At 37.9% G+C, this 27,399-nt stretch overlaps 1 protein-coding gene across 3 annotated transcripts in view; it reads left to right on the top strand.

Annotated features, from left to right (window-relative positions):
- Positions 1 to 27,399, top strand: part of LOC146004335 (fibroblast growth factor receptor 4-like) — a 173,119-nt gene that overhangs the window by 136,550 nt on the left and 9,170 nt on the right. For all 3 annotated transcript variants that reach the window (XM_083143119.1, XM_083143117.1, XM_083143118.1), the window contains exons 13-18: positions 10,439 to 10,565; positions 12,821 to 13,055; positions 16,114 to 16,418; positions 18,868 to 19,061; positions 20,079 to 20,219; positions 24,078 to 24,183. In XM_083143119.1, coding sequence (XP_082999245.1) covers positions 10,439 to 10,565; positions 12,821 to 13,055; positions 16,114 to 16,418; positions 18,868 to 19,061; positions 20,079 to 20,219; positions 24,078 to 24,183 — 1,108 coding nt within the window. The remainder of the gene's footprint in view (positions 1 to 10,438; positions 10,566 to 12,820; positions 13,056 to 16,113; positions 16,419 to 18,867; positions 19,062 to 20,078; positions 20,220 to 24,077; positions 24,184 to 27,399) is intronic.

The following is a 27,399-nucleotide window of genomic DNA, read 5'->3' as shown; positions in this document are numbered from 1 at the left end:
GGAATGTTTATACATGTCAGATAATTTTCCAGTTGTTTTCTGTTCACCACAAATGCAGATGTATTGAATGAATGCACAAGTACCACTCCACTAAGAGTATTTGCATGTGTACAGATATTTTGTTGGGTTCAATATTGATGATGACAGTGACACAGATTTTGCACACACACACACTAATACAAGGTGGTGTATATCATATCTACCAACTTCAAATGACAACGGAAAGACAGCGACTGCTTGTAGTAACCTTATATGGTTATTAATACAGTGTATAATATGGACAGTGCACATTGAAAATAACGATATCTAAATGTCCTCCTTCTGCTTGCATGCACTCTTCGAGGCAATGCGGGAAGGCTTCTGTGAAATAGCACATATTTCGTGGCACATGCCTGTGGCTCTCCACTGTTTAACCCACCTCGGAATACTGTCAGTAACTGGAACAGGTGCTTTGAGATCTTCATTCTTCTGCCAAAGTGTCCGTTGACTGCTTGGACCGCAACCCGCGTCTACACCGGCCAAGGCTCCATTATATGCTAATTGCCGAACTCCTAATTCTCCACAGATGTATGTGTGCCACACATGCTCATGTGCATTCTGACAGTGTTGCCAACTCAAATTGAAAGATTCAATGTGTGCCACCCTGTACAATCGGAGTTCTCGGTGGTGCGTAAAAAGTGTGAACGAAGTCTCAAAGGACTCCTGCCTGGAATAGAATGTTTTATCTTTTGTATTTGTTGCATCTTCAACTTAACAACTATGATGGAATAGATGTTACTGGCTGCACCAATAAATCACAGCAAGATCTCTGGAAGGCAACTTTTATGCCCTTTTATGAGAATATTTTTTGGTAACTGGCCACTGCCCTTTACTTCATGAGTATCTTTTAGCATGTGACATGGCCCTTCAAGGACTAGATTACATATCACCATGTGAGAACCAGAGAAGCATATCTCTAAAAATACTGTTTTCTTTTGGTTTTTTTTAACATATCTACTTACTTTGAAGAGCTCTGTTTCGAGTCAGATCAGCGTATCTCAGAAAGAAATCAGTAAATTGGAGATACAGAGATTTTACATTCCTGGAATTTACATTTTCCCACTTTATACATTCAACCTTGATGGTCCCAGCACAGCAAAATGTTATAGAATTTGACTCCTATTTTACACTTTCCTGTATATTATGTTTTTTTCAGCTTGGTTCCCTGCAAAATATAAAATTAAGGTTCCACTGTACATGACTCCTCTTTAGTATGAATGAGAAGAGATGAAGATACGTTGATCTAACTTCAAATAGGGCTAGTGGGTAGATACGTTTAAAAAACAAAATGCGTTCCTCTGGTTCTCACATAACGATACATACACAGAGTGTATTCCTTTCTAATGCTGGAACACGTGATAAAAAGAAATAGCAGTCTTTCCTCTGGTGCTAGGAGTCGGTAAGTTGCTATGGTATAGTTCCAATGGAAAACTTATGTGTTAAAATTTATAAATATTCTAAACCACTTTAAATACGAGGCGCATCCAGAAAGTAAGTTTCCCTATTTTTTTCCTGTGAAAGTAAACATAATGAGCCGTGTAAATTGCGCATGCGCAGCAGAGCTAAGACGTATCAATCATATGCCAGGTGGACAGATCCCGCCCGGCACCAGTAGCAAGGCAGCAGTGGTCCGAAATGGAAGCTCGTATTCCTTCTCCCACCGCATGCGAGGTTCGGTCGGTGATAAAGTTCCTGAATGCACAAAGCATTGCGCCAATTGACATTCATCGTCAGCTCTGTGAGGTGTATGGACCGAACATTATGAGTAAGCAGATGGTGCGTCGCTGGTGTCGGCAGTTTTCGGAAGGTCGTCAAAGTGTCCATGATGAAGAGCGCAGTGGGCATCCGTCCCTCATCACTGATGATCTGGTTGAGCTGGTGCGGCAGCGCATCGTAGAGAACCGTCGCTTCACGATTACGGAGTTGAGTAGCCTTTTTCCGCAGATATCGCGATCCGTGTTGCATGAGATTGTCACACAGCGCCTGCTGTTCAAAAAATTGTGTGCCAGGTGGGTGCCGAAAAACCTGACACCCAAACACAAAATGAAACATTCAGGAGCAGCACTGACATTCCTGCAACGGTACGATGATTTCCTCGGATCGTCACGGGCGATGAGACGTGGATTTCGCACTTCACCCCGGAAACCAAGCAGCAGTCAATGCATTGGCGGCATAGTGGATCTCCGGTCAAGAAGAAATTCAAACAGACGCTGTCGGTACAGAAAGTTATGTGCACCATGTTTTGGGACAGGAAGGGCATTTTGCTCATTGACTTCCTCCCCAGAGGTGAAACGGTGAATGCTGACCATTACTGTGAAACACTAAGGAAATTGCGAGGTGCCATTCAAAACAAGAGGCGTGGCATGCTTACTGCAGGTGTTGTGCTCCTCCATGACAATGCTTGTCCACATATGGCTCGGCGCACAGCAGCTGTTTTGACGGAATTTGGCTTTGAGTTGTTTGATCATCCACCTTACAGTCCTGATCTGGCTCCCAGCGATTTTCACGTTTTCTTGCACCTCAAGAAATTCCTGTCCTCCGGTGAGCGTTTTGGCAACGACGAAGAGCTGAAGACGTCTGTCACACGCTGGTTCCATTCACGGGCGGCAGAGTTCTACGACTGTGGGATCCAAAAGCTGATACCACGATACGACAAGTGTCTCAATTCTGGTGGTTGCTATGTTGAAAAAAAGCTGAACCTTTGCTGTACCTGTTGCCAATAAATGGTTTCCTGAAACTGTGTTGTTGTTTTTTTTTTAAAAAAAAATAGGGAAACTTACTTTCTGGATGCGCCTCGTACTTACAATTCTCACGTATTGTTATGAGTGGGAATCTGTAAAAGTATTAGCTTTTCTGCAACTTTTGTCTAATCTTGATGATGACAATAGATGAAATTCATGAAGGGACACTCACAAAAAACATCCATGTCCAGGCCAGGTTTCAAACCAGTGTAAAGTGATATTGGTTCAGCTCTACATTTTTTTCTTTCTCAAGTTTCCAAGATAGTTCTTGGTTTGGTTTGAGTTGGTGTTTTAAGTCCACTTTATGCACAGTAAGGCTAATCGGGACTGGACCTACAGTTTAAAGTGGGATCCGAACCACTTGTGCCTCCACCGGGTATCAAACCCGGGACCCCTTGACAACAAGGCAACGACGCTACTACTGCACCATGGGGAGGCCTCCAAGATAGTTCTTGTTGAAGTCATTATACCTACTAACAGGTGGCATATGCGTAACTTGTAGTTTATTTTTAAGGGATGGAATCGAATGATTCTTATGTACAAATTATTTATGCATGTGTTGGTTGAGAAATTCCAATTGAAAATGTACCCCCTGGAGTGGTATGTCAAGGGGGATTAGTCCCCCTTCCCTTTATCCAATTCAGCAAGTGTGTGCAGATTAATGTAAACCAATGCATTTGATATCAATAACACTTCTATTACCTGCATTAGTGTTAGTGTAGACCTAAACTTTTCTACCTCAGTGTTCCATACAGGTTTGGGAAGGGATTCACCCAACAATGCCAAATAAGTAACAATTTTACGTATTTGTTCCTCATGGCATATCAAATTTCACAATAAAAATTTGTAGCATTTTGTTTATTGAGTTGAACATTTTGTTTATTAAGACTTGAAGAAGCTTTCCTGGCGACGAATGATGAATAGATTATCTCGGGCTATTGACCAGGTGAGTTGTGGAAACTCCGCAACTCACCTGGTGGATAACCCAAGAGAATCTATTCATTTTGTTTATTGATTTGAACATTATGTTTATAATATGTGTACTATTGTGTATTTCTATTCTATATCTGTTACTGTCTTTAGTCCAGTTGACTTACCGTAAATGTACTTTTATTTGCTTTTATTTCTAGGTTACCCTGTTCTAACCGCTCGAATTCACCTTCTGAGTAATTTCCCCTTTTCTCCCTCTCTCTGTTCATTTCCGTATCAGCTACTGTCTCTCCTACTTCCCAGGATTTTTTATTTGCTTTGCTTCTTGCCAACGAGTTGTTCTGTTTAAAATGCTGCCGTTCCCTTCACTAATGCCACTCTTCTAACCTGAATACTTTCAAATCAGTATTTTATAGCGTATGGCTGGCCACTAATGCATCTTAAGCTTTGTATGATTTGATTTAGCTTGTATTCTTCTGCTTGTAAATACAAAACATTCTCACATGTGTATGTTAAGGTTCTGCCTGTACTTATATTGGAAACATTTTGTCTGAGTGGGGTTGGTTAGGATTTCTGAAAATTACTAGTGTTTACTTACATGAGCACACAGGAGTTCACATTGCCTTATGAGGAATGTTGTTTTTGGTTCTGTTCTGCTAAGACAAAATACATTAACTTCACTCAACATGATTTCGAGAGAATGAGTAAAATACTTTAGTCTCTTGTCCCCCCCCCCCAGTCAGCCTCCAGCTTTGGTTGCACCTATTATCTTAGGATGATAGAGACCGTCCCAGGATGCAGCTGGTTTGTTATAGAAAAGGCTGAAGTCTCGTTTCACACATGTTAATAATCCACAAGGATACATAAAAGGGATTGAATAGATTGGAAAGGCAACTGAACAAACTCACTGACCTTTCTCTAGCTTGGGTTTCTCTATGTCGGCTACTGATAGATATTGTTTGCTACTCTGTCCATTGCTGATTAAAGAGCGATGACAGACAAAGAGACCAAGATTTTGTTATCTTTGCCTTTTATACTCGGAAGTGCAATGGCCCCCGAGTTGATACATTGTCCTGCAAGGTGGATCTGACATCTCTCGGTGCTGAGCAAGGGTCATAGTATATTAAGTTACTTTCCATACTGACAATATTATGTTGTCCTTTTATGATGATGAGTTTTACGTTAAGGATGATGCAAATTTAGGGCTGTGAAATACTGAAGCTTGATATCATTTGATTATTGACATGGAGTCAGTAGAAGGAGTATCAAAAATATTGACAACAATAATGATATACCTAACAAAACCGAGAATCGTGTTGCTCATTCAATAAACAAAAATAGGAGACTGACAACACAGTGGAGCGGAATGGTTCACTTTGTAGACTGTGGTTCTCATCCATTAACTAAAAGTATGCATTAATGATTAAATGAATGATGCTGTTTCACTCGTCATGTTCAAAAGTTGGTTAATTATGAGGGCATAGTCGATCTTGCATTGGTACTCTCATTGTTGATAATCTGTGTTATTGATATCGATATATTGAGGTTGATATTTTTGCAGTAACAATGCTCCCAGGTACCATCTATTTATTTAATGCGCTATGTAAGATAAGGCTGGAAAATCAATCTTAGAGCACCCTTAAACTTGGGTCCCCTCCATGGCAGTCAGATGCTGTACCTAAACCACTGTGACCCCTGACTAGATATATTGATGTCAAAATATCACACAGCCCCATTTAAGCCAATGATCACTTTAGTCTTCCTAATTTACGCCCAGTGACACACGAAACATATTTTGCTCATTTTCTTGATGTCCTATTAAGTGATATTAAGGTTATTTGGTTTGGGTGGGTGGAACTGTGTCTAGACATACGCAACCACATATTTTCAATGCCTATATTACTTTTTCCTCCAATATAACTAAATACATGACTGTTATGAAAGATATCCAGTGATTTTTACATTAAAATGTTCTACTTCTGAGGCAGTGTGTACTTGTAGTGGTTTAATCATCAACCTCATGAAGCGAATGCACTGGATTTTTGTTATACATTTGGACAGTTATCACATTTTTTTACTGCAAAATTTACAGGAGTCATGGTTGTTGTGAGAACATTTTCAAAAAGCGTCTAATTTTTAGAAATCCTTGATAAACACTCTACAAAGTTTGAAATTCAGATTAAAAAATCTTAACCATTAAATTGGCTTCTAAGTTTTAAGTTTAATTTTACAAGGACTAAAAACTGACATTTATCAATGCTCTAATAACATATTTTGCAGTAACATATTGGTATTACTAATAGAAACATTTAGGATTAACATTTTTGTTGTGTCTTTTTATTATGTTGCTATTATACACAACCAAGGTCTTGCTTGTGTCTTGACATTTTACCCTCCTAGCCTGATCAACCTTGTATTCAATTTTGTAATCATTAAAAGTAAACATTTTATGCAATATGTATTATTTTAAGGTTTAGATTATATACATCAGAAAACTAGGAGATTCAAATTTAAAATTTGTACACAAATTATCCAGCTTTTAGGTACATAAATGTAAATATTATTTACATTTATTTCAAGATACTTAAATAACCAAATGTAATGTAATTATAGTTGGTGCAAATAATTTAAATTTATCTTAGAATGTATAAACTGGACATTATTTTTTGTGTATTTGCACATGTGGTAAATCAAAATAATTTTCCCCTCTAAAAAAAGGTTTTTTTAAAAAAATATAAAGTTGATGTTCAATGAAAGAATGCATTTCCCACTTTTATTTAAGATTTTAATAGTGCAATTTATGTTTGTTAACATTATGTTTACTTGCATAAAGTATTCCTTTATATAATAATTTCAACCTCTCTATAAATGCTTTAATGTATTTCATTTACTTACTTTGTAAAGTACAAGTAATGTGCTTGTTCCATGTAATCACAAAAAAAAATTCAATGTTTTTAACATTCCCATTGTGGTTTTGTGTTTTCAGAAGAAAATAGTAAACCACAGAAAATACATTGAAAATTCATTTCATGAATGAAATATAGGTTCCCTACAAATCTGCATCGTAGGAAATAAATGCATCACCCCCTTTGAAAGTATTACTTAAAATAGCATTATTTTTTTTTCAAGGTTTCAACAAGAACAGAAAATGATAAGTTTCAAGCAACGGAGAATTGATTTGAGAGATTTGATTTTTATGCAATTGATTTAAATAAATTATATAATTGTGAAACATACTAAGATCTCATTAAATCACTTATTTTCCAAGAATCGATATTTGAAGTGATCAATGCCTACATCATATAAACTCACTGAATACACCTAAAATGTTAATGTTAATTGATTTAACAAAATAACCCAGTACAAAAGAATGAACCTAAGTACTCAGTAGGAATGTTTTAATTTACTGAAAAATAATAATAAATGCAAAGAAGGCAAATATGATACATTGTGACATAGTAATTGCATTAGATTTTAATTTGTCAGCTTGAGCATTATTGTTAGTCTGTTAGTAACACTGAAACATCACTACTTAAAACTTTATTCTTGTTTCTTTTGTATTAAATTAACAGTATTAGTGATAACACATAATGTGCACCACCATGAACAATTTCTCAAAAGTATTTGTAATTAATGATGACAGGTTTATCAAATAAACTCACTTTTAAAAAAATCACATTTTTTATTCACAATTAGCATTGCTTAATTCTGCATTTGTAATGTAAATTTATGGAAACTTTTTTTTTAATGAAAATTTTAAGAATCAAGGTGTATTTTTTTTTTAATTCTACGAGAAATGATTATTTCAGGGGTAATTGTAAGGAAAAAATTTAAAAAGAAAAAAACCTCTGCTTTGCGCTACCTGATCCCTTACCCTTCACTCATGTACATCCATCAATAACTACTGTAATTATACAGGTGTCTGTACCCAATTTTGAAATTCAGTTTTGTTTTTGACAGAGTTACTTTGTCCAAATCACAATTCCACCATTAGCCTTCCCTGTTCACACAGCATATGTTTATATTTAATTTAGATTTTATGGATGACTTTTTTCACTCAGTCAAATTACTTTCGTCACAGTCGTAAGAATCGGAATTGTTCTTTGCTGGAGTACTTGTTAATTGCTTTTCAGATTTATCAAACATCCTTGTGCGTAATTTGTCACAAAATTTCATTTTCTTGTTGTCAGCCCAAATATGAATTATTTCTGTAAATATTTCTTGCATCTTTTCCTTTCCTAGCAACAACTTTTTTTTTTTTTTTTACCGAAACCGTGTTCAGGTTATGATTCGAATCTTATTTATTTCATAAATCACACCTTCCAGTGATTCTTACCAAATGATTTAGTTGTTAGGTTAGCTGACTCACGTGTGCATGCTTTAAAAAAAGGTTTTTTGAGCTTCTTTTTTTAATTCTCATACAGCTATTTTTCGCTTTTCTGGTAGCATTCCATGCTGAAACCTGTCTGCTTGACTACATTAGCTTTTGTTTTGTCTTCCGCAGGCCAAATTTTGTTCTTATTTATTTACTTTAAAAAGATATATATATCAGTTTGCAGCCGATTTCTTTTATCAATGTTCTCTCATCCCTCCCTCCTCTATCCTTGCACTTTTTTCACTCTTCCACGATCTTCCTTGCACTTTGCTGTTATTCGTGTGTGAAGGAATCATCTTCATCATTCTTCTGCTTTCATCAATTTCCTCCTCCAAGGAAACACAAGCAGACAAGGCAAGACCTTGGTTATGTTTCTAAAAACAAACTTTTGGAAAATAAAATAGGATTTTTAAAGCATGTACTTTACAACCTATCCTGCATTTTGCATATAAAAACAGACAAGTGATTGCTGCTGATTTTTTTGCATAGATTTTTTTCTGATTTTGTAGGGGTTGCCTATCTCATTTGTAAAGAACACGATGATTTACAAATGAAACAATATCACCAGTAATGCGCTGCTTTATTCTCCATTGTTTGTGATGTGTGTATTTGTACTAATAACACAATTAACACAAACAACAGTGCACCTCATATACTTACAGTTTGTTGTGATCTTTGTAGGTGAGAATTTGTGTAGTAAATAACAAAAGTGCTTACAATACAAAGGTGCTTCATGATGATATTTTGTTAAGTAGTGTTGCAAACTAAGCATTTTTTTTAAGCAAGCAAATGCATAGTGGAAAGGAAGTGTGCATACAAATGTGAAGTTACTTAACTGTACTTTTTTAGAAAATATATATTTTAGGATTATGTTTAATGCATTAAGCTGTACATGTGAAAAAGTGAAAGAAAACTCAATACTTTAACCATATTTCGTTATGAGATTATAATTTTCTTAAAGGCAGTGAAAACTAAATGGGATAATAAAATTACTTGTTAAAACTTATTCCAAAGAACAGTGGCATCTGTTGATTTTTATCCGAAGGGACAAGCAAGGATTTTTCTAGGGGGGGAGATAGAGGTGGCGAGGGGAACAAGCAAAGCTTTCCCCCAAAATACTGCTTCAGTTTGAAGTTGTTATGCTCCAGGAATGATCTGTATCCTGCACCGTGGCCGTGCGGTATAAGACTTTGGGCCCGGTCAACAGAATGCATGCAGGTTCGAGTGTCCTGGGGGAAGCGTAACAACTTTCCTCCTTAGATTTCGACCTGTGTATAGAACCGGTGATAGCCCACCATCGTGAGGAAATTGGTGAGCTACGAATTAGTAGCGTAACCCTGTCATGTAAACCTACAACAACAACTGGAGGTTCATCGTGCTGACCACACGCCACCCCGTAATCGGTTGGATGATCTTCTCCCACCTCGGGTTGAGCGAGTGAGTAGGATCAGTAGTCGGTAGATAGCCCATGGCCCTCAAGGGCTTTTGTGTCCTATGGGTTATTATTATTATTACTATAACAATCTGTACCAGTCTCACTTGTAATTATCATTCCTTTATGGTAATTAACCCAAATTATTGTTCCTTAAATGAAATCATTAGTGCAAAATACATCATTTTAGGCAGACATTAATTTTCAGGGGGCAATGGCCCAACACTGCCCCCTCCCCCTCACCTTTTAGACACCTACGATGGGTGTCAATGATTGCGTGAGTTTGAATCACTGGCTCAAGTGTTCTTTCGTGTTTGTTTCTTCATCAGTTGCATGAGGTAGAAAAGTGTCACCACCACCATAGCCATGGGTAGGGTGTGCTATCCCTGTCTAGGGAGGGCGATCAGCTGGTGTTAAATATTTTTGTCAACAAAGTGTGAAAAGAAAGATGAAATGTCATACATACTGGTATAATACTGAAAATACGTACATACATACTTCATATATGAAGGGGGGGGGATTGTACCTCCCGCTACCACTTTTTCGAAGGAAGACCGCCACTGGCCACAACTATGTAGTAAATTTTGGTGTCATAAATCTTGTGATCATTGCCTCACAATTCTGGCTTGAAAGCAGTTGGAAAACTTGAACGATAATAAGTGATTTTGTTTAATCTTCGATTAAGGTAATATTTCAACATATCTACGGAACTTTCTTCATTCATACATGAAGCAAGCAGTACGTGATATAATGATTGTAACAAATATTTAGTTTTCATGCAATTTTTACTTTAGTATCTTTTTATGTACAAAAAAACAGTCTGTTCCTAATCCATATTGAAAACCAAATATACCAACATTGTGCATCTCATAATACATATTTAAATTTATAGTAATTGCTGATGTATTGTTTTGTTTGTAGAGAGAGAAGAAAGAAAAATATTGCGATGCAGACAGCACGAACTGTGATGATCACGCATTGGACAAAGAAGGTCATAGTAGAGAAACAAACTCTCTCAACATCCTCTCCAAGTACAGAAGATTCACTGGTAAGTTTTCACGGGTGGGTAAAAATTACCCAGACGATTTTTAAATATATATATTTTTTGATCATTTACAATGACTGTGGGGCCATCCTTCTCAGTACCTTCCCACTGAACTCTTCCAACTGTCTGGACCTTAAATCAATAGTGAGAATTCATTAGCTCTGCTCATACATTTCAGTTTAGTACAAGGGAGAGTCAAATTAAAACATTCAAAGTCCTACAAAATTTATATAATAGACTGTATATACCAGGGTGAGTTGGTGAGTCAAAAGTTCGTTCGTTTTTGCATATGAACATCGAGACTGGAGAGAGAAGGCATGACATCAGTCTTATTCGGCAAAGTATTGGCCATTCTGTTTTATGGTCTTGTGCCAACTCGTGCACCCCTGTTTCCACAGCATCCAATGTGTCGAACTGTCGTCCTTTCAGGGTAAGCGCGAGAGAGCAAAACAAATCGTAATCGGATGGTGCAAGATCAGGGCTGTACGGGGGATGAGGCAACACTTCAATTCCCTCTAAGTCCTGCAATTTGTAGGTAACAATTCATGACCGGTGACATGGGCTGTTTTTCACCTGCAACAACACTCTCTTCCAACACATCAATGTTGGGTACTTTTGGATCATAGCATCATGGACTCATTGCAGTTGTACAGCGTAAAGGTTCCCAACGACAGCACGGCCGTCTGGTACGAGCTCACAGAACACTGGACCATATATTCCACCATATGCACAACATGACCTTCTTTTCAAACCATCCCCCTTTGAACGAGTGGTATTGCTTCTTGCCGTGGCCGCAACCACTGCTTACCACCGGCAGAATATCATAGAAAGATCCACTTTTCATCATCTGTGACAATTTGATGCCAAAACCTGTCGTCCCATGTATTTTGAAGGAATTGTTGACAGATGGAGACTCGTCGTTCAGCCTGTTCTGGTGTAAATTCATGGGGAACAAGTCGAGGCCATCGAAAGACAACCCATTTGGTGAAGAAAGCGAACCACTGTTCTTTAGGACGATCTAACCTGCTCTGCCAGTTGCCATGTACTGACGCTTGCATCGGCTGTCACGTGCAGTAGCAGGGCATCTGCATCCATGGCACCTGGTCTCCCACAGCGGGGCTTGTCTTCCACGCTCATGTCCCGAGACGAGAACTGCTTGAACCATTTCTGTGCTGTCCTAATGTTCACTGTGCCCTCACCTTCCTCGCAGCACCCACAGCTTTCACCCCTTTATTCCAATAATGTCGTAACAAGATACTCGCAGCCAATTTGTCGACCTCCATGACAAATCACCGTAATTGCACTGTGCCTTGTCGAATTGCATTGTGCCTGTGTGAGTGTATGTACCAAGAGGCACGCATGTCATGTGTCCACCGCAAGGTGCTTGCTTGGCTTTTCAGGATTTTCTCCGGCTTCACTGTCTCCCACAAGGAAAAGCAAACAAACTTTTGACTCAACCTGGTAGTTCAGATTTATAGAGGCCATCAACTATAATTTACAGAACAACCTCAAGATTGCAACACTGATCAAGTGAACTTCAACACATCATTTTTGTCATTTTAAAGATTGCACCTCCTTCACAGAGTTGCACCAGTGAAGAGCAATGGTTTCTTGCCCTCCGGAAGCCTAGACCGAATAGAAATTCTATGGCAAATGAATATTCAGTTCAGTATCTCTATGCATGCTTACCACACCATCAAATTTAGGGATGATGGAAAGAAATTCAGCCTGAGTTCGCAGTGGCTCATGCGTGACTGCACATCCATCTCAGACTTGAAATTATACGTAGATCAGCACTTGGTCTATGTTAAAATGCATCTAATTTGTGCAACCTTACATGAAGAAATATAGTAGATAAAAAATAAAGACAAATTAAGTTTTTCACTTGACTCCCCCTTGTATTTCAACATGTTCTTTTCTCTAATTTTTATCACTTGTGTAATGCAATAAAAATGTTATTTAAATGCTTTAAAACAATTATAATTTGGACTTGAGAAGTAATTTTGCTTCTGGGTAATATTTCCTGTACCATCTTTTTTCCCTCTTTTTTTATCCATTGTGAAATACAATAATAGAGTCCAAACTTAATAATTAAAATTAATTTAATCAATAAAGGTTATAACAATTATAATTGAGACTTAAGTTTCAATTTTGCTTGTGGGTAATATTTACCCAGCATGCATCCTTACATCCCTCTGGGTTAATAGATATTGCTTTGATTTTCTTGTAAGAGTCAAGCATTGATCTTTCGTTTTCAGACAATGCCGATTGTGAAGATTGAGAAGCAGAAGTCTCATAACCAACTGGGCTCGGAACCAAACCCAAATTCTGAGTATGAGCTGCCTTTGGACACCGACTGGGAGTTGCCACGAGAGAGCCTCACCCTGGGGAAAACCCTCGGAGAAGGAGCTTTCGGAAGGGTTGTGAAAGCTGAAGCTCATGGCGTTCTGAAGACTGGGATTAGCACAACGGTGGCAGTGAAAATGCTCAAAGGTAAGTGCACAGTGGTCATTACTCTCATAACATATAGCAAAGTACACATATTATTATTCCAACAGTCAAATGAGGAACTTCAGACACCCCACAAAAAGACGCTTGGCAGATTCTTAGAAAAATAAAAAGAACTGATGTATCCCAGACTTTCAGTGTGGAGCATTTTCCTCACATTGTCAAATTATAAATAAATAAATAAATAATAATAATTATAATAAAACAAGAAAACTTTATATGCAAAATAAAGCAAAATATATGTTTGTGCTGAAATTGCCAAAATATGCAATATACGTAAATGTGATTTAATTTACTTGCATTAATGTAGAAACACAAAATTAATTTTGAAATATATCTTTGTCTAGTAATTATCAAACCCTAATTATAGATCATTTCATTTGAATCAGTTTCTAAATTGAAATACATAGGAGAAATATTAACAAATGAAAATAATGTTAAAGAACAAATTATAAGTAAGTTTAATTTAGGTGATGAATGTTACTTTTCTATTCATAAACTTTTTTATGTAATACCAATGTACTACACAATGTTTCTTTTTTTTTTTGTTATAATGATGTAATAAAGTAAATACTATTTTGTATATTGACGTTTTTCCATGCCCATTTAATCAAGAGTCTACAGGAAAATTGAAATTCCTTCATCTAATATCAAGGAATCTACAGGTTAAAATATACAAGGCAGTAATTATTCCTGTAGTTTGTATGGGTGTAAAAAACTGGTGCCGTATGTTAAAAGAGGAATATGAATGTTTATGAAAATAAATTTTAAGGCTCAGTTGGACTTTTGGCAAATGCCAATGAGGCTGTTTTTAAAATTTCCTCTCCTTTAGAAAAACTGCTGTGATATTCCAAATTCTGAAGAATTACATATTCTTAGAATTCCTTCTAAAGTAGCCACGTGAATCTTCGTGTGGTGTGCTTTCGCTGTTATCTAGATATTAGCAATAGTTTAATAGGCTTACACAGCCACACAACTATTGTGAAAATATAGACAACAGCACAACCAAACCACCCAAAAATTGACAGGAATGCTCTAGAAGAAATTCCAAGCATAAGTAATTTTTCAGAATTTTAAATACAAGGCTAATTCAATACATAACCGGCAATATGTTGTAACAAATATTTATTACAAGCACCAAAAGAACTACAGTACTATGTTTCAACATAGTCCCCCCCCTAGTTCAATGCACCTACGCCAGCACTTGATAAGGACACTGACTGGACTTTGTCGTCATTCTGGAACCTCGATCCACTTAGTGCATCTTACAGTGGGCCAAAGGTGTGGAAATCGGAAGGTGCGAGATCGAGCGAATATGGAGGATGTGGTAAGCACTGAAACTTTAGGTCCTCGATGTTAGACAATGTGACATTGTCAGTGTGTGGTCTCACATTGTCATGGAGCAAAAGCACACCAGTGGACACCAGACCACGTCGTCTCTGCAGAATGGCTGGTTTCAGTTTTTCGCACAAAAGGTTGGAGTAGGTGGTACTGTTTGCATTATGACCTGGTGGTATGTAATGCTCAAGAATTGGCCCCTTGTGGTCCCAAAACAAAGTTAACATGACCTTTCCGGCACTCCGTTGAGCATGCACCTTCTTCGGTCTGGGAAACGAAGGATGTCGCCATTCCGTTGTTGTCCTCTTACGTTCTGGTTCTTACTTCTCAGCCCACTCGTACACTTGTGATCGACTCATACAGTTGTCACCGTACTGAACTGTTATGCGGTGATGAATTTCTATCGGTTTCACGTCTTCACTAAACAAAAATCTCACGACATTTCGCTGCTCCAGCTTGGGGCACTCCTGTAAGGGTGCCACCATCTTGTGTAACTGGTTCCCAGCATCCTGTGCACGAGGCAGGCGTGCCAGCCCCAGCTATGAATAGCTTACAGATGCCTTCACAAAATAACAAACACATAACAATCACAGTCGTATTTTGGATTTTTTATACTATCATAGCAGTTTTTTGAAAGTAGAGGAATCGTTGAAAATGAATTTGCTGGTGTTGGCCAAAGCTCCAGCTGAGCCTTATCTAAAAGAAATGAAACAATAGGGGAGTGACGCAGGTTACATAATTCTGCATTGCCGTCTTCCGTGACTAGCACAGAATGCTATGATACCAGAAGCCCTGTGTTTGAATTCCAGTCCGGGCATGGGTCGTGTTTGTGCATGTCCCTTCATCAATTTCATCATATCATCATTCATCTTTGCGATTAGTCAAAAGTGGCAGAAAAGCGAAGTAAAATAAACCAAATCAATCGATCAATAATTCTGAACTGCATACTCTATGTATATTTATCTTCTGATATAATGAGAATAATTAAATCAGGAAGACTGGTTGGCTGGATATGTAGCACACATGGGAGATGACAGAAAAGTTTATAGGGGTTCTCCCTCAGAAACCTGATGGTAAGAGACTTGTAGCAACAAATCTTCAGGTTTAGGAATACGAGAGAGTTAGTTAATTAGTTCTACCGAAAACTTTGACTTGTAAGAAATTGATCTGCAGTGTACCTCTAAATAGACACTTTTAGTATTTTAACAATATTGAGAAGAATATGCCATAGCTAACCCAATATTAAATCTAAATATTAAATATAAAATTCTTTGTTTTCTTGTATGCAGCCATGGTAACTCAGTCATTAGGGTGTCTGACTACCATGCGAGAGACCAAGGGGAGAACCGGAATTTTTTTTCACCCGTTCAAGCGGCTCTGGTGCCCACTCAGCATCATATAAAGTGGGTACCTGGAGGGAACTCTGCAGGTTAAAGGCAGTCAGGGGCATGGTGCTGATCACTTCACCCCCACCTTCGGCCATGATCAAGAAAGTGTGCACCTATATGCCTTCATGGCATGGTGCAAAGCACAGGGGATCACTTTTCCTTCACCTTTACTTTTACTTTAGAACAGACTTACTTTCAAAATGTATTAGTAGTGTAGTAGATCAGATAATGTCTTAGCTTGAAGCAAAATAACTTATTAGTATTACTGAAGTAATTTCCTCTTGACTAAAGTTTTTGCATTTTTTTTTTTTTTGCAGATGGACATACTGATGCTGAAATGATGGATCTCGTATCCGAGATGGAGATGATGAAGATGATTGGAAAGCACATCAATATAATCAATCTCCTTGGATGCTGCACACAAGAGGGGCCTTTGTATGTGATTGTTGAATATGCTCCCAATGGCAACCTGAGAGATTTCCTCCGGCAACATAGGCCCTCCTCGGGATATGAACCAGCTATTGGCAATGACCTTAAGGAGAAGAAGACGCTGACTCAGAAAGATTTGGTGTCGTTTGCCTATCAGGTTGCCCGAGGGATGCAATATCTTTCATCCAGAAGGGTATGTATTTCCAAATATTGATTTTCATTGGTGCTGTCAAAAGTGGGTTTTTGAAAGAGTGTAAATTCATAAAAATGGTTTTTAGTTTTAAAAAACTGGATGTTTGTTTTTTTCCTTCTTTCTTTTTTAATTTTAAAAATTATTTTTCAGTTTTTGGTTTTCATAAATTTTCAGTCTTCCAAATCATGTTTGTCATTACAAACGTCCATCTTGCTACAGTCTTCATAGTGTGTGTGGCCATGCAATCTAAGGCTTCAGGCTTTGAGCTTAGGCTACGAGACACATACGAGAAGCATAACAGCTTTTCTCGTAAGATTTCAGCCATTGTATGGAACCGTAGGTCATGATGAAATTGGGCAGCCATGAATGAGTAGTGCAACCTGGTCATAGAAACCTACAACGACGACTGCAGATTCGTTTTCTTGACCACAAGGCTGTTTCATTTTGGAAAACTTTGTGTGGAGAGGGGATGGGGGGGGGGATTGTTTTTGGAAACCAGTTTTCAATTCCATTTCTTCAGAAAAGGGAAAAAATCTGTTTTTGATTTTCATAAAAAATTTTCTGTCTTCCAAAACTCAACCTTAAACAAATAGAATCTTGAATGGACAAGGTACATATTAGAGCAATGAGTAGGGGAATGCATATTTCGTTTTTGACGAAAAAACGAAATTTGAAAAAACACATTGTAGTGTTAATTTTTCATGTTTTTGAAAGGTGTGAGATGCATTTTGGGACCATTCTTTGTCACGAAATAATGCGAAATGAACTGCAAAAAGCGAAATTAACTCTTAAACACGAAATTCAAGGTTTATTCACTGATGCGACACCTTCGGAGGTCTGAATTATCCTGAGAGTTATGCAATTCCCGGAAAATTGATTAATTCTGCTGTTAATATTGGCGAAGCGAAAATGGACTCCTTTACACAGAAATAAACTTAATACTCTGATAACTACATAAATGTGCTATTAGAAGTGAAATGTTACATTCTGTGGAATAAGTGTAGTTTTCAAATCAAATTTAGGATTATATTCACAATTTTAAAACCAAAATGTATTTTTATTAGGGATGGGCCGATATGAAATTTTGTCCGATACCGATTAAGTAACGATATAAAATTTACCGATACCGATAACCGATATTCTACCGATCCGATATAAAATGAGAGATGGTCCTTGAAGAACCTGAAAGGTTCATTGACCTCCTTAATAAATGTGTGTTTCAAGGTGACTGCAGTGAAAAAGAAATTGCATATTTAGACATTTACTTTTTCAGAAATAAGGGCATGGAGATTATCCATAAAAATTACAACAAAATGGGAGAATTTTGCACTAAATTATCAGATATTTATCGATATATCAGATCGGTAAAATAATCGGTAATTTTATCGATAAACCGATACACTGATATGCCTATATCGGCCGATACCGATAGAGTACCGATTAATCGGTCCCATCCCTAATTTTTATATGCCACTTTTCATCCAATTTTTCACTGCTATAACACCGATATTTCATTTTATTTACCGCTTTTACACCCGAAATTGACTCAGTTTTTATACCGAAATTTTGCTTTTTTATTTACCAAAAATATGTGCCTCTAGCAATGAGTGTTTTTTGCTCAAGCAGCAAATAGTTCGCACGGACAACGCACATACAGAATTCATAGATCTTTCGCTCGAGTGAAAAACAATCGGATAAGCGGAATACACTCGAACTCGCGAAACCTATTAGTACACGTATTTCCGTCATTTGTCTATGGTATTGTGCCCTCAAATATGGATCGTGAAGTAAAGGACCAAGTGAAATTGAAAAATAAGTGAACATAATCATCATCTCCATGTTAAAATGCAGTTTTGTGTATCTTACTGAGATATGTGAAAAGAAATAGATGATTATGAGCTGAAACTGCATAGACTGACATTTAATGTTTCTACGATTATTGTCACATTGAAATGATGTTCGAAGGAACGTTATAACTTCATTTTATTATTTCGCAGAATATTATTAACCTTTTCGGTAAACATACTTGTTGCACTGTGATACTATATTTGTAATTGCTTTGGTAGGTCTATCATTTCGGTCTGTAGATATTGCAGACTTCCATATGTGCTGTATTTGAGTCTTACATAATATATGGAATTATTATTTAGAATTGTAATTGCATAAAGTGGATTCCTTCCGTGTATGGGTTTTAGGTAGACAGTGCTGCTTATTAGGCTCTGAAATACGGGACGTTGTCAGTCATTCCACTAAGAGTGCGGTACGTTCGAGCATGGGAGATTCAAACGAGTTTGAGCGAGGGAAACTGGTCTGATGCAGTACTCTAGCCTTCAGTTGCTTCTTCACTTGTGTCTGTCTGGTTCTGGTGAATATCCTACTTGAGAATTCATATTGTTTCAAAATTTCTTCAATAATTTATCAATGAATGTTTTCTGTTTTCTTCTTCCAGTGCATTCATAGAGACCTGGCAGCCAGAAACGTCCTGGTGAGTGATGATTATGTGCTGAAAATTGCCGATTTCGGACTTGCACGAGACATTCACAGCCACGACTACTACAGGAAGACCACGGATGGGAGACTACCCGTGAAGTGGATGGCTCCCGAAGCTCTGTTCCACCGAATTTACACCACGCAATCAGATGTGTAAGTGTAATACAATCTCTTAGTATTTTTTGTTGTATTGGGATAATTTTGAAGGCAACATTTGCCCATTACTGTGCAGTGTTTGGAAAGTTACTTCTTAAATGTAACAGTTACAGGTACACATTACCAAATAGATACTACTTTCTGGATGTGCCTCGTATCAAGTCAACTATTATAAGCAGAACAAGGGTTAATGCCAAATTGATATTGTACCATAACACTGTTTTGTTTTGAAATTGTAGCCTATTTTGCTATGTTACGTAACATACACACCATGTTAGAACATACCCCAACAGGTTTTTCCCTATATTATGCACAGGGATAGTTGATTTGTGTTTTGAGTTGGAATTTGAGGCATATAAGAGACATGAATCATTTATTTCTACAAGACCAATTTCATTGGTCTGATGTACTCCTTCCCTCAAATTAAACATTTCTTTACTGTTTTTGATTGTTTCTTCAGCCAATTGGTGACTAAATAGGACTTCTGCCCATTCTTTTAAACATTGACATGAACTTATTGAAACGAAAAAGGAAGAAAAAAACCCACTGTGCATCAGAGCTTGCTTTAGAGAGTGAAAATATGCAAGTGCATTGGCAACAGAAGTCGGCCTCTGTGGCAGAGTGGTTAGCACAGCATGCCATGATGCGACGGAGCCTGGGTTGAATCCCGGCGCGGTCATGGGTGTCCTTTGTGTTTCATCGTATCACCATTCGTCCTTATGATCGCGATTAGGCAAAGTAGCAGAAAAGCAACATAAAATAATGAAATTCAATCAACCATTTGCAACACCATTCAAGAGATGTAGCATTCAGTGGTAGCAAGAGCACATAGTTATGCCGAGTTCTGTATATTGAATTATACCAGAAATTTTTTTTCAAAATCAATCCTTCAAGTTCCTCAATGTTGGACGAGATTCTAAGAGTATTTTGATGCTAGATATTACTTAACGAGACCATCAACATACAATATATTGTACATTTATGTAGATATTATATTTGTTCCTTCCCTTGTAGGTGGTCGTATGGCATTCTCCTGTGGGAGATCATGACTCTGGGTGGGACTCCATACCCGTCCGTGCCAAATGTGGAGAAACTGTTTCAGCTGCTGAGGAATGGACACAGGATGGAGAAACCCCCGTGTTGCTCCTTTGATATGTAAGTGCATTTTAATGTGATAATGTTACAATTAGGGCTGAGGCAATACCGATACTGATGTATTGGCCGATACCAGTGGTATTGGTGTAGGAAAGTATTGATTGGAATTCATTTACCGATACCTGTCAATACTTTTGTCACATTTTGACCTTTTGCAGACTAAAAATCCCATGTAAAAAAAAAAAAAGAGGAAGAGAGAGTGTGTATGTGTCTAATTATCCATGAAATTATGACAAATGCGCAATTTCTTTTCATTTTTAACCAGTTTTGTGTGAAAAAAAAACTAAATTTGTGATCAGAAAAAAATGTATTTTAAATTCAGATGTAATTCTCAAATATTTTAAAGCAAAAATCCTGGTAAATTGATGCATATAATTAGAATGGAATGCTACACTAATATTAATCTATACAGTGGAACCTCAAGTTTATATTTTTCAGGGGGACCAATCTGAAAAAAAAACTGAAAATGTGGGAAAATTTAAAAACATTTTGCTATGTTGTGGCCATCAACTTTGAATGTATAATGTAGGAAAATATAAAATCTGGCTTCCACTGTATTTTGAACAACTTTTAATTATTTCAAGTTTCAAGCATCGGTATCAGTGGGAATCGGTGAGAGTATTTGCATCGGTGTTGGTTTAAAGTGCTATCAGCTCAGCCCTAGTAACAATTAATGTAAATTAAGCCAATATTTAGATTCATAATGCAAGAAATACATTATATCCTAACTGTAACTGTGCTAACAATATACAGGGTTAGCCTAAAAGAAATAGACACTTTTGAAGTTTCACAGAAAGAAGAGTTTTAATATTAGGGCTGAAAGACGAGGCTCGTACTTACATGGTTTGAAGAATATGCCCTGAAGTTTACATTGGTAAGTTACAAGTGTTGTAGGTGTGACCCTTTTGTAACATGACAGATTGTCCAGTTCTCCCCAAGCACGTCTCAGCAGCATGCCCACGTCAACAGTCGCAAAAGTTAATGTGATGCGTTGTTTAAGATCGCCCGCACTTGTAGGGAGGGAAGGAACAAAACCCCGTTCCTTGATGTATCCCCACAAGAAGTAGTCACATGGTGTTAAATCACAAGCACACGGAAAGTCTTTTCTACCTGGCTACCGACCATATTGCTCAACTAACTCCAAGGGTGCTCACGTGATGCTGACATCACGAATAGAAACGAAAAGTGGAGGTCGTAAACTTGAGGACTTTCTCTATACAACAGTACTAAAAGCTTTCTGATGTAACAAACAAATTTCAATTTATAAAGCGTTTAAACTGTCTTATTTCTTTTAGGCTAACCCTGTATATATATTAATACAGTTAAACCCTGATTTTACATTTTTCATGAGACCGCAATTAAAATCTTAAATGCAAACTGGAAAACTTTTTTATAACTGTTGCTTTATCGCGACTATGAAGTTTGAATTACTTCTGCTGGGTCCGCAGTCACATAAGCATAAAGGGGAATAAAGCAGCCAATGCAGACAGCAATGTCCTCATCCACCTTGTGCTAGCCAGGGTAGTAATAATATGTTAGTACTATAGTATCTTTTGGATAGTTCAACCCCTCCCATTCTATATGTACAGGGGTAGAAAAATACAGGGCACACAGTCGGCATGACACCTGTAAATTTTTTACCTTGTGCCTGAATTTTCAAATTCAGTTTTTTAAAAAAAACATATGTACATATTGTATTTCGAGGTTGTTTATGGTTATTTCCATTACTTTTTTAAATAACGAGTATAATTTGTATTTTAATGTTTGTATGTTTTCTGTATCACGTGTATCATTAAATCAGAATAATGAACATGCCATTATAAACACTGTTGCTAGCCAAATTTTAAAATCTGTGTGAATATGGTAGAGTTGACCGTATATTAGAATGTACCCAGTCGTGCCATAAGTTCTGTCCCTAAGTGCACGAGCTCCACACGGCCCATTCGACTGACGTCCGCGACCAGCTGTGTTTACAATAGGTCGTGCGCATCCTGTAGCGTAAACCAGTCCCTAGTTTGTGGCGTTCACTTGTCCAGTTGACATGGAGTGGGGCAGCAAGGAGAATCGGATCGCTGTGATCGCGTTGCATAAGTGCAACAAGTCACCGGTGGAGATTTTCAATCTTCTAAAGCCATTACAAATTATGCAAAAATTTGTGTATCGGTGCATCAACCGGTTCAACGACATCTCCTCTATCGATGACAGAGCTAGAAGTGGCCATCCGCGCACTTCACGGACGCCAGCAGCTGTGAAAGCCGTAGCTGCTCGAATTCGTCGAAATCCTCTTCGAAAACAGAAACTTACGGCACAGGAGATGGATATACCGAAGAGGACGATGTCCCGCATCATCAAAGAGGACCTTAAACTTGGGGCTTACAGAAGAACCACAGGACAACTGCTGACACCTGCTCTGAAGAAGATACGAAACACAAGAGCCAAGAGGTTACTCCAGCGGTACGCGGATGGGAAATACAGGCAAATCCTTTTCACCGATGAAAAATTTTTCGCCGTGCAAGAAAAATTCAACCGGCAAAATGACAGGATTATTGCCCACAGTTCTCGGGAAGCTGCCGACAAACTTCCTAGGGTCCAACGAGGCCACCACCCAGCTTCAGTCATGGTTTGGTGGGGCATGTCGTATAACGGTGTCACCCAGCTGGACTTTTGCGAACAGGGAGTCAAGACCAAGGCTTCAAATTACCAGAACGTTGTTTTGGAGAAGGTAGTTAAACCATTGAATCACACTCTCTTTTCTGGTGAAGATTGGACATTCCAGCAAGACTCCGCGCCGGCACACAGGGTGAAGATGAACCAGCAGTGGTTGGCCAACAATGTTCCCAACTTCATAGCCACAGAGGATTGGCCCTCTGGAAGCCCGGATCTCAACCCACTGGACTAACGCCTTTGGGACTACTTAGAGGAGAAGGCCTGCAAGAAATCTCACCGCAATATTGAGTCGCTTAAGGCCGATTTTGCTTCCATACCCCAAGATATGGTGCGTGGTGTGATTGACGCGTGGCCTCAATGATTGAAGATGTGTGTGCAAGCCAAAGGAGGCCACTTTGAATAGACTATTTTTTTGTTTCGTTCCTGTGTCCCTAATGTATACTTGGCAATAAAGGATTTAGTGTACTACAACATTTTGTGTTATTTACACCTATTGGAATGGGGGACAGAACTTATGGCACGACTAGGTATTGTTATCCATGCTGTTACCAGTGAGCGTTCTTTAGGAAGGCCACTCATGATGCAAGAATTAATTACTTTTAATCCAATCTTGTATTAATTAATAAATTCAATGTTTTAAGATTATATTTAAAAATGTGTGTAGCTTTATGTTAGTTGGATTCATGCTTTCTTAATTCATATTTGGGGGAAAAATGGCTGGTTGCTGAGGAGAAGGGGCATGTGTATGTACAGTCCTGTTCATATAAAGTGGGGCACTTTGTAAGGTTGAAAGGTTAACTATGTGCCACTTTATCTGAACGGAAGCATACATCCTAAGTGTGTCTGAAAATTCATGTCCATCCCACGTGTACCACACCTATCCACTGACAGTTTGAGGAAAATTATTATTTCAGTTAGTCTCTATTGAGGGAAACAGAGTACTGATCATCTTATTGTTCAACTTTTGGAGCTAAGACTAGTTCAGTACTTTTCCTTTGAGCCAGAACCATGCATACAATGTACAGTCATGGACACTGCCGGCTTGTAACAATTCCATTGAAAGTCAATGTATTCATTACAAGCCGGCAGTGTCCGTGACTGTACAGTAAAACATTTTTTTTAACTCTTCATAGATTATAAATGTGTGTAATGAACTTGTTTGAGAGGCTCATGCTTATTCCTTCATTTCAGTTACATGTTGATGCGAGAGTGTTGGGACTCTCAACAAGACGCAAGGCCAACCTTCAATGAGTTGGTGGAAGATCTGGATAGAATTCTAACCATTTCTTCCAATGAGGTATGTGCTTCTGTTCTTTTTCTGTTTTAAATAGTGATTGTCACTAAGTTTTCAGAATAGTCCATATAAGGTAAAGCTCATCGTGCACTTTGCACCATGCTATGAGGCATATGTAGGAGGATGTCGCGGTAGGGCCCCATACATTATATCGAAACGATCTCAACCATGTTGGAGGTGATGTGATCAGCACCATGCTCTGGCCACCTTTACCCTCCCAGGGTTTTCCCCAGGTACTCATTTGGTTGAGCACCATAGCTGCTTTATTCAGGAACAAGGTTGCAAAAAATTCCTACCTTAGATCATCCACTCCTGGAATCGAACCAGGGTCTTCCGCATGGCGGTCATACACCCAACCGACTAGACCACTACGGCTCCAGTTCATGTGAGAGACCAAGTTTAAACTGTAGGTTTAGTCCCAATTAACCTATCTGTGCATAAAATAAACTTCATTCATCAATTCGAACATGAGAATTAGAATATGCAAGTGCAGTCATATCAAGATCAGATAAAGGTAAAGTGAAGTAAAGTGTTCCCCTGTGCATAGCACCACGCCATGCAGGCGTATAGGGGGTGTGGAGGTAACGCCCCACACTTTCTTGATCCGGTCGTGAGTGAGGGTGATGTGATCAGCATCACACCCCTGACTGCCTTTACCCCCCAGGGTTTCCCCCAGGTACCCATGTTATTCGACGCTGGGTGTGCGCCGGTCATACAAAATTTATACTAAGCAAATTCAATATTGTACCCCTAAGCAAAAGGAGGGAAGCATTCAAAACATTACATTTTAATGTATTCTATAGTACATCAAAATTTTCCTCTGAGAAAATTGTGTATTTATCGCAATGAACTAGTAAGAAATGGTCAAGATTTGGATTTCTTGATGTCATTTAAACAGTTTCTATCTTCTCGCTCATTCTCATCATCACGATTAGCCAAAGTGGCAGAAACGTGACTAAATAAAAAATGCAAATACAGAAATGCGCACACTTCTGTTTTGTCACAAAGTTCTACAAAGTTTCTCTACTCCTGAAGATGTGACATACAGTCATGAAAATTTGAAGTTTTTCTGCGTCCTCTCTCGTCTTTCATTTTTTATATATATTTTAAATATGTATACACATAATAATATACCCACAATATTTTTTGTGCCTTCCTGGTGGCATCGTTGCCTTGTAATCAAGGGGTCCCAGGTTCAATACCCAATGGAACAACATATACCGTATTCTCGCGTCTATTAGCCGCACGCGTGTATAAGCCGCACCCCCATTTTGGCCTTAGATTTCAGGAAAATAAAATTTCTTGTGGCTACCGCGTAGGTAGCCAATTTCAAGTAAGTATTTTAAAAGTATTTTAACTTTAATTTTAGGGCAATGATCTATATATTAATGCCGTATCATTCAGTTTGAGTCCTCAAAGCCTACCAACCTTGACCTCAGGCCCACAACCTTCTTTAACAACTTCACTTTATTGAATGGTTTCCAGATCAATATGACAGTAAGAATGATTAGTGTGATAAGATATTATCATATTGTTGCAAAAAAAGTTTAAAGATAAGATATCATATTGTTGCAAATCCTGCTACAGATGCATTGTTGTTGGATTTGCTGTTAATGAATCCGTTATGTGATAAAGATAACAAATCAATGTACGAATTTTAGTATCCTAGCAGTAGCTGAACTTTCTTTCATTCGCGTGTATAAGCCGCAAATGTTTTCTCATTCTTATGTATAAGCCGCACATGCTTTTCTTATCATTCGCGTGTATAAGCCGCACCCCATTTTTTGGTCCACTTTTCGGGCGAAAAAGTGCAGCTTATAGACACGAGAATACGGTAAGTTTGGATCCCACTTTAATCTGTAGGTCCAGTCCCAATTTGCCTTTTTGTGCACAAAGTGGACTTAAAAACTCAAACACATAATGTTACGTAATTTTAAATAGTGTTGTTTTTCTTTAATTTTTTTTTTTTGTTCTTTCCTCTTCTGATCTATTGTATTGCAATTGCTATGCATCAATTTCCATTATTAGTATGCATATTGTAATTGATCAGTAGCTCTGTTATAAGTGATGAAAAAGTAGGGAAACTATAATGTAGTAATTTGTAGAAATGTTGGGAGTACTTCTTCGTCTTCAACATTTCGGCCTTTTACACCCTGACCTTCAAGAACTTCACAAGTTCAACAGCCAGTGCAGCATTTGCAAAAAAAAAAAAACAAGAGGCATCTAGTGTCCTTGTAATTTTTAACCTGATTTTACCTTTTACTGAAGAAGATAAAAGAAAAAGGTAATGCTATGCACTGTAATGCTATAGGGGTTGTAAGGCCATACACATTTTTGATCTCGGCTATTGTGGAGATGATGTGATAAACATTACACTTCACCCAGTCTCTAAGCCACAGGTTAAGATGCTGGATGAAACAGAGCTTCTCTGGGCAGGGACACCATCAGAATAAATCCTATCTGAGTTCGAACCTGGGTCTCTTTCGTGTCAGTCAAATGCCATACTGACTGACTGTATCAGTGAAGAAACCTTTTAGATTCTTTATAGAACGTTCACAATTTTATATCAGTAAAGGAAACTGTATTACTTTTTGAGCATAGTAACTATACCAAGGTTACTTTTAGAAAGTATGTTTCCAAGGACTGTCTTGTAGTAGCCTTTCTATCCATCTCTTAAAATATAGTCATGGATATTTCATTTTCAGGATGTCTACCAAATAACAAAAATTCTTGACCTTTTTAAAATTTATATTAACCTTTATTTGTATGACTCTTAGGTAAAGTTGGAAACTAACAATTAAGAAAATAAATATTTATTTAATGAAAAATGCCTACAAAAAGGTAATTCAAGATTAAAACTGAAGCTGTATTTAACAAGAGAATTAGACTTGCTTTTTCTATTAATGCATCCTGGATTACATTTGGCAGACTAGCAAGGCTCTGTCATCTGGACTCACAACCAATATAATCTTATGTGGTGGTCAGGGTCTTGTCCCTATATACTCTATGTGATCAGAAGTATCCAGACACCCACCTGAAAATGAAGTACAAGTTTGGGCCACCCTCCATCAGGCAGCCTTCACTCTCGTAGGCATACTTTCAATCAGGTGGCGGAAGGTTTATTGGTGAATGGCAGCCCATTCCTTGCAGAGCACCGAAATTAGAAGAGATATCGATGTGGGTCGGTGTGGTCTAGCACGAAGTCTGCATTCCAAAACA

Source organism: Lepisma saccharinum, chromosome 21 (genome assembly GCF_977018435.1).
Source record: "Lepisma saccharinum chromosome 21, izLepSacc3.1, whole genome shotgun sequence".
Classification (NCBI taxonomy): Eukaryota; Metazoa; Arthropoda; class Insecta; order Zygentoma; family Lepismatidae; genus Lepisma; species Lepisma saccharinum.
Note: the sequence above shows the minus strand (reverse complement) of the source record. Positions and strands in the feature narration are given on the sequence as shown.